We start from the raw sequence: 15182 nt of genomic DNA on the forward strand, positions 1-15182 counted from the left end.
GTAGCTTTAGGCAACACTAAAGTTGAAGAGGGTAAGACTCTAAAGCCCTGTCTATATGGAGACACCCAGGAAAATTAGAAAGAATCAAGTTACAATGTCCTTTGGTCATTTTAGGACAGAAACATCCATATGGGCCTTTAAAGAGTTAACTTTAGAAAGAGGAGTGCAGCTACAAGACAGTGGTTGCTATAAGCTGCAGGGGATATACTAGGTTTTGCTTCTTAAGGGCACATGTACTGAATGCTAATTGGTGGCCAACAGAGAAAGGGAAGACTTCCTCGACAGTAGTAAAGAATTCTTGCTACAGATACAGCAAGGAGAAAAAGTGAGGCTGAAGAATAAGTAAGGGAATTGGCAGTTTTTGACAACCAGGAAGAAGTGAACTGTAAGACACTGAACTCAGAGATGAGCAACCGGCTTCCAGGTTCTTCTCAGAGCTACTGTAGGAGTATTTCAGCTGGAACATGCAACACTAACACTGACTGGAAGTTAGAAAACCTATAAACTAAAAATGGAAGGTCCATGCCCAAGAAAAGGAGGAGGATGGGGGGTCACAGACTCCTTCATAGGGGGAGGGAGAAACCAATCTGGTGGTCTGACTCTGGGTGACAGTGCCTATCTGGAGCTTGAATTCAGAACATGGTAGACAGGTTGCTGAGACTCGTCATCAGACTTATTTAATTACGGTCAAAAAAAATGGGCAGCTTGTTTCTGAGGCTGCTGGATGGGAACCTGACCAGATGAAAGAAGATAACAAACATCTAAGCAGAGGGATCATTAGGGGTTAGAGTTAGGGGCACTAATACCACTCTCATCTACCCTCTTTGTGAAGATCAAGGCACAGACACCAATGTGCGTCCTGAACCCAAATGCATAGTTATGAAGATGACTACTACAAGACGGGCTTGGGCATCTCTGACAACGGAAAAATATTCTATGATAGAAGACTGCTGGGCAGGAGTGGGATCCATAAGATAAAGTTTATGAACAGCACCTCTAGACTGTGACCAGCAAACCTGGTGAGGAGGGCTTTAATGTAGGTTTCATGAGGGATGGTGACAAAAATGGACAGGATACATTATAAAAGTAAGAATGAAGGACGGGGAACTGGAGGATGAATTCTGGAGAAGGGGCTAGAAATTCCAATAAGGCTCAAGACAATGCAGAGCAAAAAATATAGGCTACCTACACCATTTACTTTCAATGCCTACATACCAATTTGAGGAGTGTGGGGGAGCAAGAAAGACGAACTGCAAATCACAGTGTGGAAGGGAAGCTATACTCTAACTGGCATTACAGAGCTGTGGGAAGGCCCCATTCCTTCTGTTTTATTGCCCACAGGGTCATTCTATTTTGCTATAGTTGAGAAACAGAATTTAAATGATGTATAACTCCTATAGACTGCAGTTACGCAGCTGCAGATGTGCCATATAGACACAAAGTGGAACAGAATTTAGCTCAAAATGTCCAGCAAGTTCCCAATGTACAAGAACACCTTTCTGGTCCAGAAAGTTGAAGAATCAACCAGGGGATTATTTTTGAATGGTTTCTAATCAATAGGTAAGAACTGGTTAAAAAACAGTGACTGCATAATGGGTGGAGATGGTCGTGAACTGAGAAAGTTCGTAATTCTAAAAACAGCAAAATACACAAAAAGAAAGTCAAATCGGTAGGTTTTAAGGTTCCACTTCTTAAGAAATATTTGTTTGTTACAGACAAACCATGTCAAGACAAACTACTTTCTTTCTTTGACAGGATAACTGAAGACAAAGGGAATACAGCAGTTATATATCTTGATATCAGTAGGAGTTTTGACATGGTGCATATCACATAGATTCATAGACATTAGGGCTGGAAGGGATCTTGGAAGATCATTGAGTCCAGCCCCCTGCCCCAGGGGCAGGAAGTCAGCAGGGATCATAGGATCCCAGCAAGATAAACATCCAAAAGTCTCTTGAAGACATTGTATGCTGGAGAAATATGGACTAGAAAAAAATGAAATACAGTGAATACACAGTTGCTAGAAAGACGACAAGCAATGAGTTGTAACTAATGGAACAATATGAAACTGGGAGAAAATATTGAACTGGTCCCTCAGGGATTAGTTCTGGTCTAGTGCTGGTCAACACCTTTATTAAAGACTTAAAGATGTGGAGATATTCAAATTTTCAGACGACAACAAACACTGAAGGACAGAAATAAAATCTCATCAGTCTCGGCACACTGGAGAATGGCACCATGAAATTAAAAATGAAACTCAAGAAGTTCAAATACCATATATACTGGCATAATGTGCACATTTTCTCTAAAATTGGGACACATGTCTGAAGTGGAGAAACTGATATTCTGCCCAAAGTAGAAACATCCTACTTTGATTCCTGCTCTATGGTGCATGGCAGTTAGCTTTTATTATTCAGGCAGCTCACGGAGTCAGTTGACTTTACGGCTCACTGTTCTTCACTCCACAGGTATTAATAATCCTCTCTCCTCTTTCAATAGTCTAGATATTCCACTAATCAAGCTAACCTTTCTTCAGGCAGTTTTGCTGTCTGCCAGCTGCTCCTGGTCTCTCTTCTATTTCACAGCCCTGGGGACTCTCGTTTTTTTCAAAACCATAGAGCCAACCATGGAGACCAGCCTTCAGTAACAGCCGGGGTTTCAGCTTTTAGTTAAGCAGGAAAGGGAGGGCAGGTCAGCTGACGATTAGGCTGTCCCTGCTCCATGCAGCCCCAACTCTGGAAAAATGTTTGTTTTTCATTCTGTTTTTCAAAAACAAAGTGCATATTTTTTCTGTAGCATGTTGTAGGCAAGAAAATATAGTATTAGGAACTTCACAAAGGCAAGAAAAAGCAAATACTTTAGCATAAAGTGGAAAATAGTTGGTCAATAGCCCTGCTGGGAAGGAATCAAGGGCTACAAGTAAATCACAAACAAGATACAAGTCAGCAGCGTGATATTGTTGCAAAACAGGTTAATACAATCTTGGGTTGTATTACCAGCACCATCACACCCAAGATACATGATGCTATCCTAACAGGGGATATGGACTCAAGGCATAAAAGGAAAAGCTGAAGGGGCTGGCAGCTGGATGAAAAGAAGATTAAAGGGTGACACCAAAATAGCTGTCCAGTGTTTGACAGAGTGCCATGAAGAGGGTAATGAACAACCATTCTCCCTAGCTACTGAGAATAGGACAAGGGTCTAAAATACAGGTATACAGATTCGGGTTAAACCATAAGGGGAAAGACTTTCTAGTGTCAGAGCAGTTGGGTAGGGAATGTCATGGGACACTGTTAAAAAGAAGCTGGATAGGTAAATGACACAGATGGTTTAGGTATAATACACCTGTTTCTATGCAGCAAATTTGAGTAGCTGTCCCTTGAGGTCCCTTCTAGCCATACAATTTACAGAATTAATTCATTTGCCTTAATTTTCCTGAGATTCCCATTCTAGACAAGACCTAAGTGAGCTTTTGGTTCAACTATCTTGATTAAATAATAGCCTGTAGGTGGTGCTTTAATATGGTTGGACTTATTTTATCTTTTTACATACGTATGAGCAATATTGTCCTACTGTAGAATTATTTTGCACCATTAACAACAATGTATTTCAAATTTTAGCTGCGACATCCCTAGCGCTCCAAAACAGCAATAAAGAATAGATGTTACATGGCTCTGAGAAACACTGACATAAAAAGCAATATAAATGCTTATACTACAAATGAAAAAAAATATTACTAAAATGGGAAAACAGCAGAATGCGAGATAATGAAACTGGATTCCACAACTTCAGTATAAAAACAAAGTTATATACAGGTTTTGATAATAGTATTCACATTTAGATACGCTGGCAGCACTCTCATAGAAAGAATTCCACTGTATTTAAATAACATAGATGGTATAAAAATGCTGGGGTGATCACTTATTGTATACAGCTCCTACTTTTTGCCTATGTTGCCTCTACGGATTCACAATGCGCAAAGTCACGTGGCCATGAAACATTCTAAAAGCAACTGTGAAGGTGGGGAGATGCACAAATCCCTCTATCCCTAGCTGTTGCGGGCTACTATTTCCCGAGTTCTCTACTTTCAGTGCTAGTTGCAGGTTAGCTCTGAAAAAGAGAGGTCATGAAGGATCAGCGTATTGTAGACTGGAGTTGTGTTACAGAAGTTAACCCCTCGTCTTTGCTGATGCTGCCTTCAGAGTCTCACTCTAGGAAGCTCCCTCAGAACTTCTATGACCTAGGCAGTGGTGGAGGTATGAAACTGATACTTGTGGGACTCAGGAAATGGAGGTGCATACAGAAACCCTATGGATTCTGACAGACAATTTCAGAGACTTGCTGCAGGACCGACCAGAGGCCCTAAGGAGTTGTCTAATGCAGGGATTGGCAACCTATGGCCCACAGACCGGTTCTAGTCTGCAGAGCTATTTGATCTGCCCCGTGGCTTTGGCAGTGGGGGCAGCAGAAACTTGCCCGTGCCACTGTGGAGAAGAGCGTGAGCTGCAGGCAGTCTTCCAATGTTGCTATGGGGAGCAGCAGCAGCAGTAGCTGGATCCTAGCGCTTACATTTTCTCCTGTCTGATTCAAACTGGGTTGCTGTGGTCTGCAGCCTGAAAAGGTTGCCTACCATTGGTCTAATAGGAACATTAACTAGCTTATGACAGGAGTGGAAGAGAAATCTAAGCTATTTAAGGGAGCCTTTGACATGAAATAGATTTTATATTTTTCCAAAGCCCCACAGAGTCTGTTTATTTGTTGAGGACCAAATGCAGATGGTCTTAACAGGCACCTCCATTCAAATGCTGAAAATCAACACTTCTCAACCCTGGCACCACTGTACCTTGAATGCCATGAGATCCTTTTAAGGGTGCCATGAAATATTAGCATGTTGGGTGTTCAAACACCCACACATGATTCGCAAGACAAACCTAAACATTTTGTATAAGAATCCATAGCATCAAAACCATTCTGACCTGTTATGGTCTTTCTAAATTTTCAGCAACAGAAAAAAAATATTCTATTTTTCTGTACTAAAAAAGGAGTAAAAGCTAAAAGCATTTTCCAAGGGGTGCCTTGAGTCTAATGAGGGGTGCAGTTTGAGCCTAACAAGATTGCAAACAACTGGTTTAAGTATTAGGTAACTTGCATCAGGAAAGAGATTTGATCTGACAAGCCCAGTAGCTTCACATTTCAATATCATCATTGTGCAAACTTCAGAGTGGATGTGGGTGGGGAAAGTTGCTTAAGAGAGATTAAGGTTTAAGTGTCTATGTTGGTGGTTCTCACACTTTTTAGACTCAAGGCAACCGTCCATAACTTTTGTGAATTTAGTGGCATCCCATTTCAAAAACTTATTTCACTCATTTTTTTTACTACAAAAAAAAAAGAGCTACTTTTCTAATGGGCCTGTAGCTGCATGAACCACTCCTCATCTCCCCACACCATTTTAAAGAGGAGACCTAAATTTGCTTTTCTCCAATCCCCTCCTGACTACAGAGATTTACTATAAAGCCTTTATTTTCCTACAGTCCCATCTTGACTTGACAGATTTATTACAGAGCCTTGCTACTGAACATACAACTTCATGCACCAGATCTTTCAGGATTCTGGGATGAATAATATCTGGTTCCCCAATATTAGCAGAGAAAGCTATTTTAGGGTTTCTCGCATCTCAGATGTGATAATTCCATAATCTCCATAAAGTTACCTTGCCTTTTGCAAGGTTCAATATCATTGTTCTTAAAAATTAAAGTGTTTATTTAATTTTTGGCCTAAACATAGGTTATTGTTAAACGCTATCCTATTTTCATGGTTTAATAACTCTTTCTTTCCTTGTTCTCTTTTAATTCTACATGGCTAAAGAATGATTTACTACTTCTTTTGATTTCCTTTCCAGAGTACAGGTTGCTTTGATTTAGAACAGGAATAAATTGAGAATGGCCAATCTCACCTCTGAGATGCAATTGCTTTGTATGCTCTCTACTTTTTCCTAATACCCATTAAAAAGGCTGCTTACTGCTCTTCCGAACTTGAGCCGGCATTTGCTCATACAGGTTTCCCTTGCTTTATGCTGTACATGCGTTCCTAGAAAACGGTGCCTAACTTGAATTCGCATAAAGGGAACCCACTTCTCACGTATCCCTATTTGTTATATTGTAAAGACCTTGGCTGTACTGACCCCCCTCCGACCTATTTCTACCACTTTTACAAGACAATTTTGGTACTCAGCAACAGCAGACAGTATACACAAGCACAGGACACCATCATAATGGGGATGGCAACTACAGAAATATGTCAAAGATGAGTGAGGAGCACAGATTTACACAGGAGACTATATTTTGGTGTGTCACTCCCTACAATGTACCACACAAAGCAGCTGATTGCAGGCTTCCACCACACCAATCGCATAAGAGCGAATTTACCTTGCATATAACTAATTTTTGGTATAAAAAGTGTCATCGCATCAAAGTGAATTTATATATACAGAATCTACTTAAAGTGAGGGAAACCTGTACTTAATCACAAATGGTTTAATGCTGTATCCCCAGGGGAAGTGGTTATGGGCAATGTGCAGTGCTTGTTTGGTCTATTATTAACAGTTTGGTTCTTCCCTCTAAAGAGATGGTGACTTTAATAAGAGTCATAATAAAAGATGGTTCAAAGATGTCTCAGACATGCTCCCTAAGAATGAAAGCAGCATTTGCTACCGTCTCTGAAGTCATGTACTTAACTACAAAAAGTGCACTACTGCTGCTACTTCTACTACTAGAGATGCCAGCTTGCTCATTCACATGTTAAAAAATATAGGACATTTGCTCATAAAAGTCTCTGTTAAAACAGAGTTAAGGTTGTTGCTGCATGATAGTGCTGCCTCTTTGTGGTCTCCAAACCCTTAGACTTGCATGTAGAGGTGCACCAACACATTGGTCTGATATTGGATTGGCACAAATATAAAGAAAATTGACTGTATTGGAAATTGGCTTTTTTTGCCTGATTTGGCTGATAATGTGGCTGATAAATGCCCCGTGCATGCGTACAGCTGCAGTACACCATGCAGGCCGCAAGGAACGTGGCCTGGCAGCTTGGAGAGCCCCAGCCCCAGCCCCGCTCCATCCCTCCCTCAGTGCAGGGACATCAACCTTCCCTCCCTTGCCCCTTCCCTTCCCTTCCACCACAAAAGACTTACCAGCCAGACACTGCTCTTCAAGCTCCTGGGCTATCAGTATTGGCCCAAAAGATCTCTATCGGTGCACCCCTACTTGCATGTTACAAAACTGAATTAAAGTCACCCCATTTAACCTCAAAGTAATATTAATGGGACAAGAAAAAACAAGGATGCTCCCAAAGGCCTAGAACTGTAGATATGGGGCTACTTCACTCACAAGGCAAACATCCAAACATTGCTTTGTGGAAATGATGGTAGGAACTGGGAACAATCAGACTACAAAACCCCTTCCTAAAAATGGGGTTTATTCTCTATTTCCTGTAGCTCCATGGGAGGATTTCTGTCCATACAGACCAAAGGACCCCTTAAGGCAAACCGTATGATATAAAGCGAAATTGAATAGAGATAGACAGTTGCATAGTTAGAGCTGACATAGTAGAGGAGGCATTTGAAGAGATCTTAAGATTAGTTTCCTAGAATTTAGGCAAATATTTGTCACTCCTAAAGAATGTGGCCTCACTAAGGGAGCAGTTATGTTTGTGTGGCTGTGCTGCATTTGAAGCAGCACTTTTCTATATTGTCTGGTTTATGTGAATTTATAGGGGTGTAGGAGAAGTCTATCACACACATGTTTTTTATGGATATGCTGGGAGCCCTTTGAAGAACTTTTTGAGAAAATACAGAGAGCAGAAGACAATGCGAGGCAGCAACATTAGCTCCACTTTGTCAAAATGGCTTGAAAGTGATTACAGCATATTGAAAGACTGAGCAAGGAAAGTATAACTAAATACTTTAGTTCACATTCGGAAGTCCCTGATACCAAATTATTTAGCATGTCAGCTATTTGAGACAGGGACAGTTCTTCATAAGTCATACAATTTAAGCCTCGAAGAGACCATGAGATCACCCAGTTTGACCTCTATGCATCACAGGCTATTACATTTAATTCAGCTAATGTTAGAGTTACTTCATAGTTCATGTTTGACACTGTGTTTATGCCTGATTGCTAATATGAAAATTATATACAGCTTCAGTTTCTGGCCACTAGCTACTGTGAAGTGTTTCTCTGGTAGATTAAAAAGGTCCTTAATATGCGGCATTTTCTTTCTCTTAAAGTATGTATATACCGTAATCACGCACCAGTTAATTTTCTTTTTTTTAAGTACTTAAACAAATGGGGCATTTTAAAGTCTTTCACTCCCAGGCACAGAATCACGGAAAATTACAGTTGGAAGGGACCTCAAAAGGTCATATCTAGTCCAAACCCCTGCTCAAAGCAGGACCAGCCCCAACTAGCTCATCCCAGCCAAAGCTTTGTCTAGCTGGGTCTTAAAAACCTCTAAGGATAGAGATACCTCTGCCTCCCTGGGTAGCCTGTTCCAGTGTTTTACTGCCTTCCTGGTGAGAGTTTTTTCCTAATATCTAACCTCACCTTTCCTTGTTTCAACTTGAGACTACTGTTCCTCGTTCTGTCATCTGCCACCACTGAGAACAGTCCAGCTTCATCCTCTTTTGAGCCCCCCTTCAGGTAGCTGAAGGTATTAAATCCCCTCTCAGTCTTTTCTTCTGTAGACTAAATAAACCCAGTTCCCTCAGCCTCTCTTCAGAAGTCATGAGCCTCAGCCCCCTAACCATTTTTATTGCTCTCCGCTGGACTCTCTCCAATTTGTCCGCATACTTTCAGTAGGGGGGGCCCCAGAACTTGACAAAGTATTCCAGATGTAGCCTTACCATGCTGAATATAGGGGAAGACTCACTTTTCTTATCTGCTGGCAACGCTTCTACTAATGTAGCCCTGTATGCCATTAGCCTTCTTGTAAGGCTTCAGCAAAACCTTGGCTCAGCTAGGCCACAGCTCTGGACAGACCTCCCTGCCTCCTCTGGCTTAATGAAGTATCAGTTTCTAAGTAAGCGAGCCACTTCCTTTCTCTTTATGGAATATAACCAGGTTTGGTTGAGAAATGCAATGCCAAAAACACAATGTTGAGGGAGTTTCAAGGATAAGTCAAGTGACACATACTCCAGGAAGACAGGGAGCTTTGCAGGGAAGTTTAACCGTGAGGGGACAACTAATTGTACATATACCGAAGTAGTGATATAGGGTATATCTGTATGGCTATCTGTGTTGTAACCAGTGACTGATGTTTCTTATTTAATTAGATTTGAATTGTTTTATATGTTCAGTGTACAGGAACAGGATAAAAGGTATAAAATATATGCAAATGTTTTATCCCACCTTGGGTACATAAACCCCTGTGTCCATCTTTGTTGCTAACAGTGATCAAAGGCTCTCTATATACTCACTGTATCATTTCTTCAATAAGTACTGCATTCAGCAAATCAGAGACAAAGCCAAATCATGCAGGGCTGAGACCTAGCCAATGCAGCTACTTGCAACAGTGTGGATATTGCTTAGCATAATGGAAACCAAGACTTGTGGATGCCTTCTATCTAGGGTAAACTTAAAGGCCAGTGACGCCCAACCTTTCAGCCTTGTGGATGAATGGCATGGGGGCAGTCTGCTGGCTGATCCTGTGCAGGGTCAGTGCATGGGGTTGGGCACCACATGCCCATATCCTGTGCTGGGAGGATCATGTGCCATATCACCTCTCCTTTAGGCCTCCCAACAGACCCATAAGTTTGGTGGTGTGGGAGTGGTGGCAGCTTTAACTGCTGCTCCTTTGCTGCCAAATTTCTGGAGCTGGTGGTGGTCCCAAGGGTCAGATGACATGACTCCATGGGCTGGGGGTCAAGCACCCCCTACTACAGGGCTGTCACCACTGCAGTATCCAAGTACCTCCAAGCTCTTGATAAATATCTCCTGACCACACCTGTGAGTTAAAGAAGTGCTAATAGATGTCTTTAACAAATGGGAGTCTGGTGCCCAGTGAAAGCAAGAGATCACTTAATACAGTCTGGTTTGGAGCCAGAACTGAACCTGGGTCTTCTGAATCCCATGCTAAGGCTGAAACCTTTGGATGCTCCTTGCCCCTCAGCAATATTCTTCCTCCTGTAATGCCCTGGAACAATCCTGCAACCAATCAGCTTTAAGAAGCTGGTACATTCCCATGTAGGTTCCTTTGGTATGGAGGACAGGGCAGGAAGGAAGCCTGAAGATAGTGAAATATCAACTAATGAAAAAAAAGACACCTGTCAAACAAGCTTGCTTTTCTGGTTCTGAGATACAGAGACAAGCTATACTAAGCAGATGGTAGTTCAAGAAACAAATGTCTGAAGTTCCTGGACATCCATAAAAAAGTTATGAAATATCCTACTGTTGGTTTAGGGTTGTGGTATCAAACACAAGTGCGTTAAGAAAAACATACAACAATAAAGGAAGATCAGTTACAGCTATATAATTATGTCAATTTACACGCTCCCATATCCTCTGAATAAAAACAACTCTCCTCAGGATGTCAACTCAATACCATTACTTGTTATATAGTGTACAGAATTACAAACCCTACATCTATAGTTCTCAACCTTTTATAGACTCCAGGCTACTCTGGATAGATGCAAGGCACCTCTTAGAAAATGCCAGCTCTTCATTTTAACTCTCTTTAACTACACAAGAATAGAGCAGTTTTTCTGTTGCAAAGAACTCAAAGACTACAAACTCAGGATTTCTATTTGAAATCTCTGGGTTTATCTTGTGAAGCATGTTTGTAAACCTAGTAGTGTCATGGTACCCTGGTTGAGAATCACTGTCTTATATCAACCTGCAAAACGAGTTAGGGAAGAGGAAATGACAGGAGAACATCACTGGACATATTTCAGTATATTAACATTCTTTTGTGTGTCTAGCGAGAGAGGACAAGTATAACACATAACAGCATACCAATGCTCTGGTTCTCATCATCTTGGTCAATGAAGACATGGTCCATCACAAAGCTAAGGAGTTCAGACTGAAGACCAGAGTCAGGATTAAATACCAAAGGCTGGAGACCCTCCCTGCCTCCAGTCATGAGTTGGTGGCTAAAAATCATCAAGAGATCACAGAGCAGCATGAAAGCCTGAAAGACAAAATAACGTATTCATATGATTAAAAGCCTCTGCAAATATTATATACTAGAAATATCTCCAGACATTTCCCTCAGACCAACCAGTAATCAATTACCCTACTGTCACAATGAATAGTGGTGATGATCTGACATGTATGCTATGTCAGTGAGGGTCACAGAAGTTTCAAAATTATAGTTTTATACCTCTGGCTTCTATGGGTGCAGACATGTAACACAGTTACTATGGTCTAATTTACTCTGGGCTTTACTTGTAGTAAATTTACTTTGTAGTTAGGAGCAGAAACATGGGCTAAAGACAGACAGTCAAAAAGCCCAAGGCTAAATCGATTCAATCTTTGCAGGTTAGACTAAGCTTCATAGATTGAACCAATCAGCAAATGAACAGACATTCACTTTTGATCCTAGAAATGCAGTCACATGCCTGCTGTGGCCCAGGCCATAAGCCCGGGGAGGGGGTGCGGCGCAGGGGCGGAACACACCTGCCGGCATGCTAAAGCACCCCCCCAACCTCAGCTGGAGCAGACAGCTTGGGCCAAGTTAGCCTGCCCACCCTGCGATGAGGGGGAGGGGGGAAAGGATTGCAAGGGAGGTGCAAAGTATCCTGAATGCTGGGGGACTGTGAGTTAACTTGAATCAGAGGGGATCTGGAGCAGAAGTTCAATATACCCATTTAACCTATAGCAGTTATGTCTGCTACTAAATCCATCCAGGTTTACTTTAAACCAGTTTCAGCCACTTTGGAAGCAGTTTATGTGCACTGAACTTCTGTTGTGTTACAGAGTTTGAACCCATTTCCAGTCACTTATACCAGTTCATGTATAATTTCTGTCCCTAGCCATGATGACCTTTCCCAAACAGACTCTGCAGGAGGTTTTGGGAGCCGGATTGCATTGAGTAAACTGCCACCCCAGGATAAAACTGACTAAGGAACTAGATGCATTTATACATTCCATGTGGTATCTTTCCCACGTAATAAAATTACCAATAATTTTTCAGTGGGTAACTTTACTCTAGATTTGAATGATTTACTACACAGTAAAGGTAATTTACCATGGAGTAAGCACGTTGCGTGTATATCACCTGTATGTGTTGTCTGACATCTCTGCAGAGGCACCAGACACCAGCTAAAAATTGCTTCAACCCCTTCCCCCCGCCTTGTACTCACTAGCTTAAACTTTTAGTTTCTTTCTACTAAAACAAAACACCTGTAATTTATTATTTTTTTTTACAAGAATAAAAGACTGAAAGTATTCCAACCAGATGCTGCATTTAGCTATCTGCAGGGATGATCTGGCAACAATGGCTTCTTCCACAGACATAGTGAAAGATCCCTGCACTGACTCTCCAAAATTCTAGGGTGTTTCTGTTAATTGGCAACAGAAAAGCAATAGAAACATCACCTAGCTCTTACATACTGACTTTTACCTGTACTTCTCAAAGTTTACGCAAAGTATTATTATTCCCACTTTATAGATAGGACAACAGAGTAGACATTCCTCTGCTCAAGGCTGGCTTGGGAAGCTATTGACAGAGTTTGTTTGAGCTCAGTTCACTCGACTATACTGCAGCCCTAAAGTAACAATGTTAAAACAGGCAGGAAACCTAGATGAAAAGTAGAATTTCATCTTGGTCCTAGATTTAAAGGTATATAACAAAAGAAAAACAAAAACAAAAGTAAAGTTACCTCTCAGAAAAACAGACTGGGAAAACTATAGACATCCAAAATTAAACAACATGATGAGAAGACAAACAAATATGAGGTGGCTTCATAATCTGGAAATAGGCCTAAGTATATTGCTAACTAAGCAAATCATAGAATCATAGGAAATTAGGGCTGAAAGGGACCTCAAGGACTTTAAAACCCCCAAGGAGAGATTCACCACCTCTCTGGGTAGCCTGGTCCAGTACTTTACCGCTCTCCTAGTGAGAGAGTTTTTCCAAATATCCAACCTAAACCTCCCTTGCTGTAACTTGAGACCACTGCTCCTTGTTCTGTTATCTGCCACCACTAACTCCATCCTCTTTGTAACCCCCCCTTCTGGTGGTTAAAAAGGCTGCTAACAAACCCCCCTCTGTCTTCTCTTCTGCACACTAAAGAAGCCCAGTTCTTTCAGCTTCTCCTCAGAAGTCACGTGCCCCAGTCTCCTAATCATTTTCACTGCCTTCAGTTGGACTATCTCCAACCTGTCCACATCCTTTCTGTAGTGGGAGGCCCAAAACTGGACACCATACTTCAGATGTGGCCTCACCAGTGCAGGACAGAGGGAGTAATTACTGCTCTTGATCTGCTGGGAACACTCCTACTAATGCAGCCCAGGATGCCATTTGTCTTCTTGGCAACAAGGGCATACCGTTGACTCGTATCCAGCTTCTTGTGCACTGTAAACCCCAGGTCCTTTTCTGCAGAACTGCTGCTTAGCCAGTTGGTTCCAAGCCTGTACTTCTTCCACCTGAAGTGCAGGACTTTGCACTTATCCTTTATTGAAACTCATGACATTTCTTTTGGCCTTGAGTCTTGCTCTGAATTTACATCCCAGCAGCAATTCTATGTAAAGTAATGTTGATAATTCTATATAGCTGCCTATATGTGTTCCAGATAAAAAATTACTGAAGGCAGCTATGGAAGCTTACATTCTTGGACAAAATCTAACTCAGCCTGTTCTTTAATATGCAAATTTGTCAATGATTTATGCAAGGTACTTTCAGGGACCGACTTTCTGGAAACAACGGATAGCTTGGTTATTAGTAACTAGGTCTGTCAAAGGGATCTCTCTGTTTCCACACTGGGGAGGAACACTAATTCCATGGTGGCTGAATCCTGGAATCTCATAGCCAACTATGTTCACTTAGAATTGCAGAATTCCTGTCCTACCTGTTGTTGTAAAATGGCTCTCCCAAACTTACCACCTGAACAGGAAGTAAATCCAGGCACCAATTCCACAGAACATTTCTAGTCAGCATAGCATTTGAACACATATTTGAATTCCCGTTGATTTCAATAGGATTTAAAGATTGCACTTGTAGTTAAATGCATACTTATGTGCTTTGCTAAATAAAGATATAGTCACACACACACTTAAATGCTTAGTTGAAATGGGGATGCAGTGAGTAGTGCTAAGTGAACATGCAAATTACTATGAATCTCCAAAATGAATATATTTCTAACATGCATTAAAGACGTGTCTTCATGTGTTTGGGATATACTAAGGCTTACATTAAAGAAGCTGTGACTTTAGCTAAAGCAAAGCACAGATCAGTATATACCATGATCTACTCTAAGAACCTTCAGAGTGAGGCGACAATTCTCTTGGCTTTAATCTTCATTGGACACTATTGGTCTAGGCAATTTCCTAAATACTTAAGTGCTATTTACATATATGCTATCTTCCTGTTTAACATATAAGAGGTGGCTCCTACTCTCCCCTGAGTGGGCATGTTGTTTAGGAAACAATACCTACAGCAAGACAGTGTGGTTCATGTAGAAGTCTCTTAGCACTTCAGCTAAAGCCTCCAAAGACACTACTATCCTTTTGAAAGAAAACAGCAAAAATGAATATGGCATATATTAAATGGATTAAAAGACAGCCAATAGTTCAATCCCAAAATACATTAACTTTGAGGAATCATTCATGATGATGGATCTGGTCAAGTCCTGCAGGAAGCAGCTGTTGGCCCAGCCCTATAAAGCATCTCTATTAACTACCTGGAAGAAAGTATAAATCACTGCTAATGAAGTTTGTGGATGACAGAGACTTGGCAGGATGGCAAGTAATGATCAGGTCAGATCACTGATACAGAGCAATCTGGACTGCTTAATAAGTTAAGGTACAATCAAACCCAGATTCTTTGCAGTGCTAGTATCCTAACCAGTAAGGGTTTGCAATCAGCTGTGTGCAGGCGTGGATGTATTTTGATCAATTCCTGAGGTTTTTATTTTAAATGCAGGACTTCTCTGATCAGCTACATGAAACTTTTGACACATTCCAGGTGAC

The 15182-nt window shown here is 41.3% G+C and overlaps 1 protein-coding gene across 1 annotated transcript in view; it reads right to left on the bottom strand.

The window, feature by feature from the left end:
* Positions 1-15182, bottom strand: part of STAG1 (stromal antigen 1) — a 241072-nt gene that overhangs the window by 25840 nt on the left and 200050 nt on the right. Inside the window, exon 23 of the mRNA XM_019542857.1 lies at positions 11007-11181. Coding sequence (XP_019398402.1) covers positions 11007-11181 — 175 coding nt within the window. The remainder of the gene's footprint in view (positions 1-11006; positions 11182-15182) is intronic.

The sequence above is a fragment of the Crocodylus porosus genome, unplaced genomic scaffold (assembly GCF_001723895.1).
Source record: "Crocodylus porosus isolate Cpor-Errol unplaced genomic scaffold, CroPor_comp1, whole genome shotgun sequence".
NCBI lineage: Eukaryota > Metazoa > Chordata > Crocodylia > Crocodylidae > Crocodylus > Crocodylus porosus.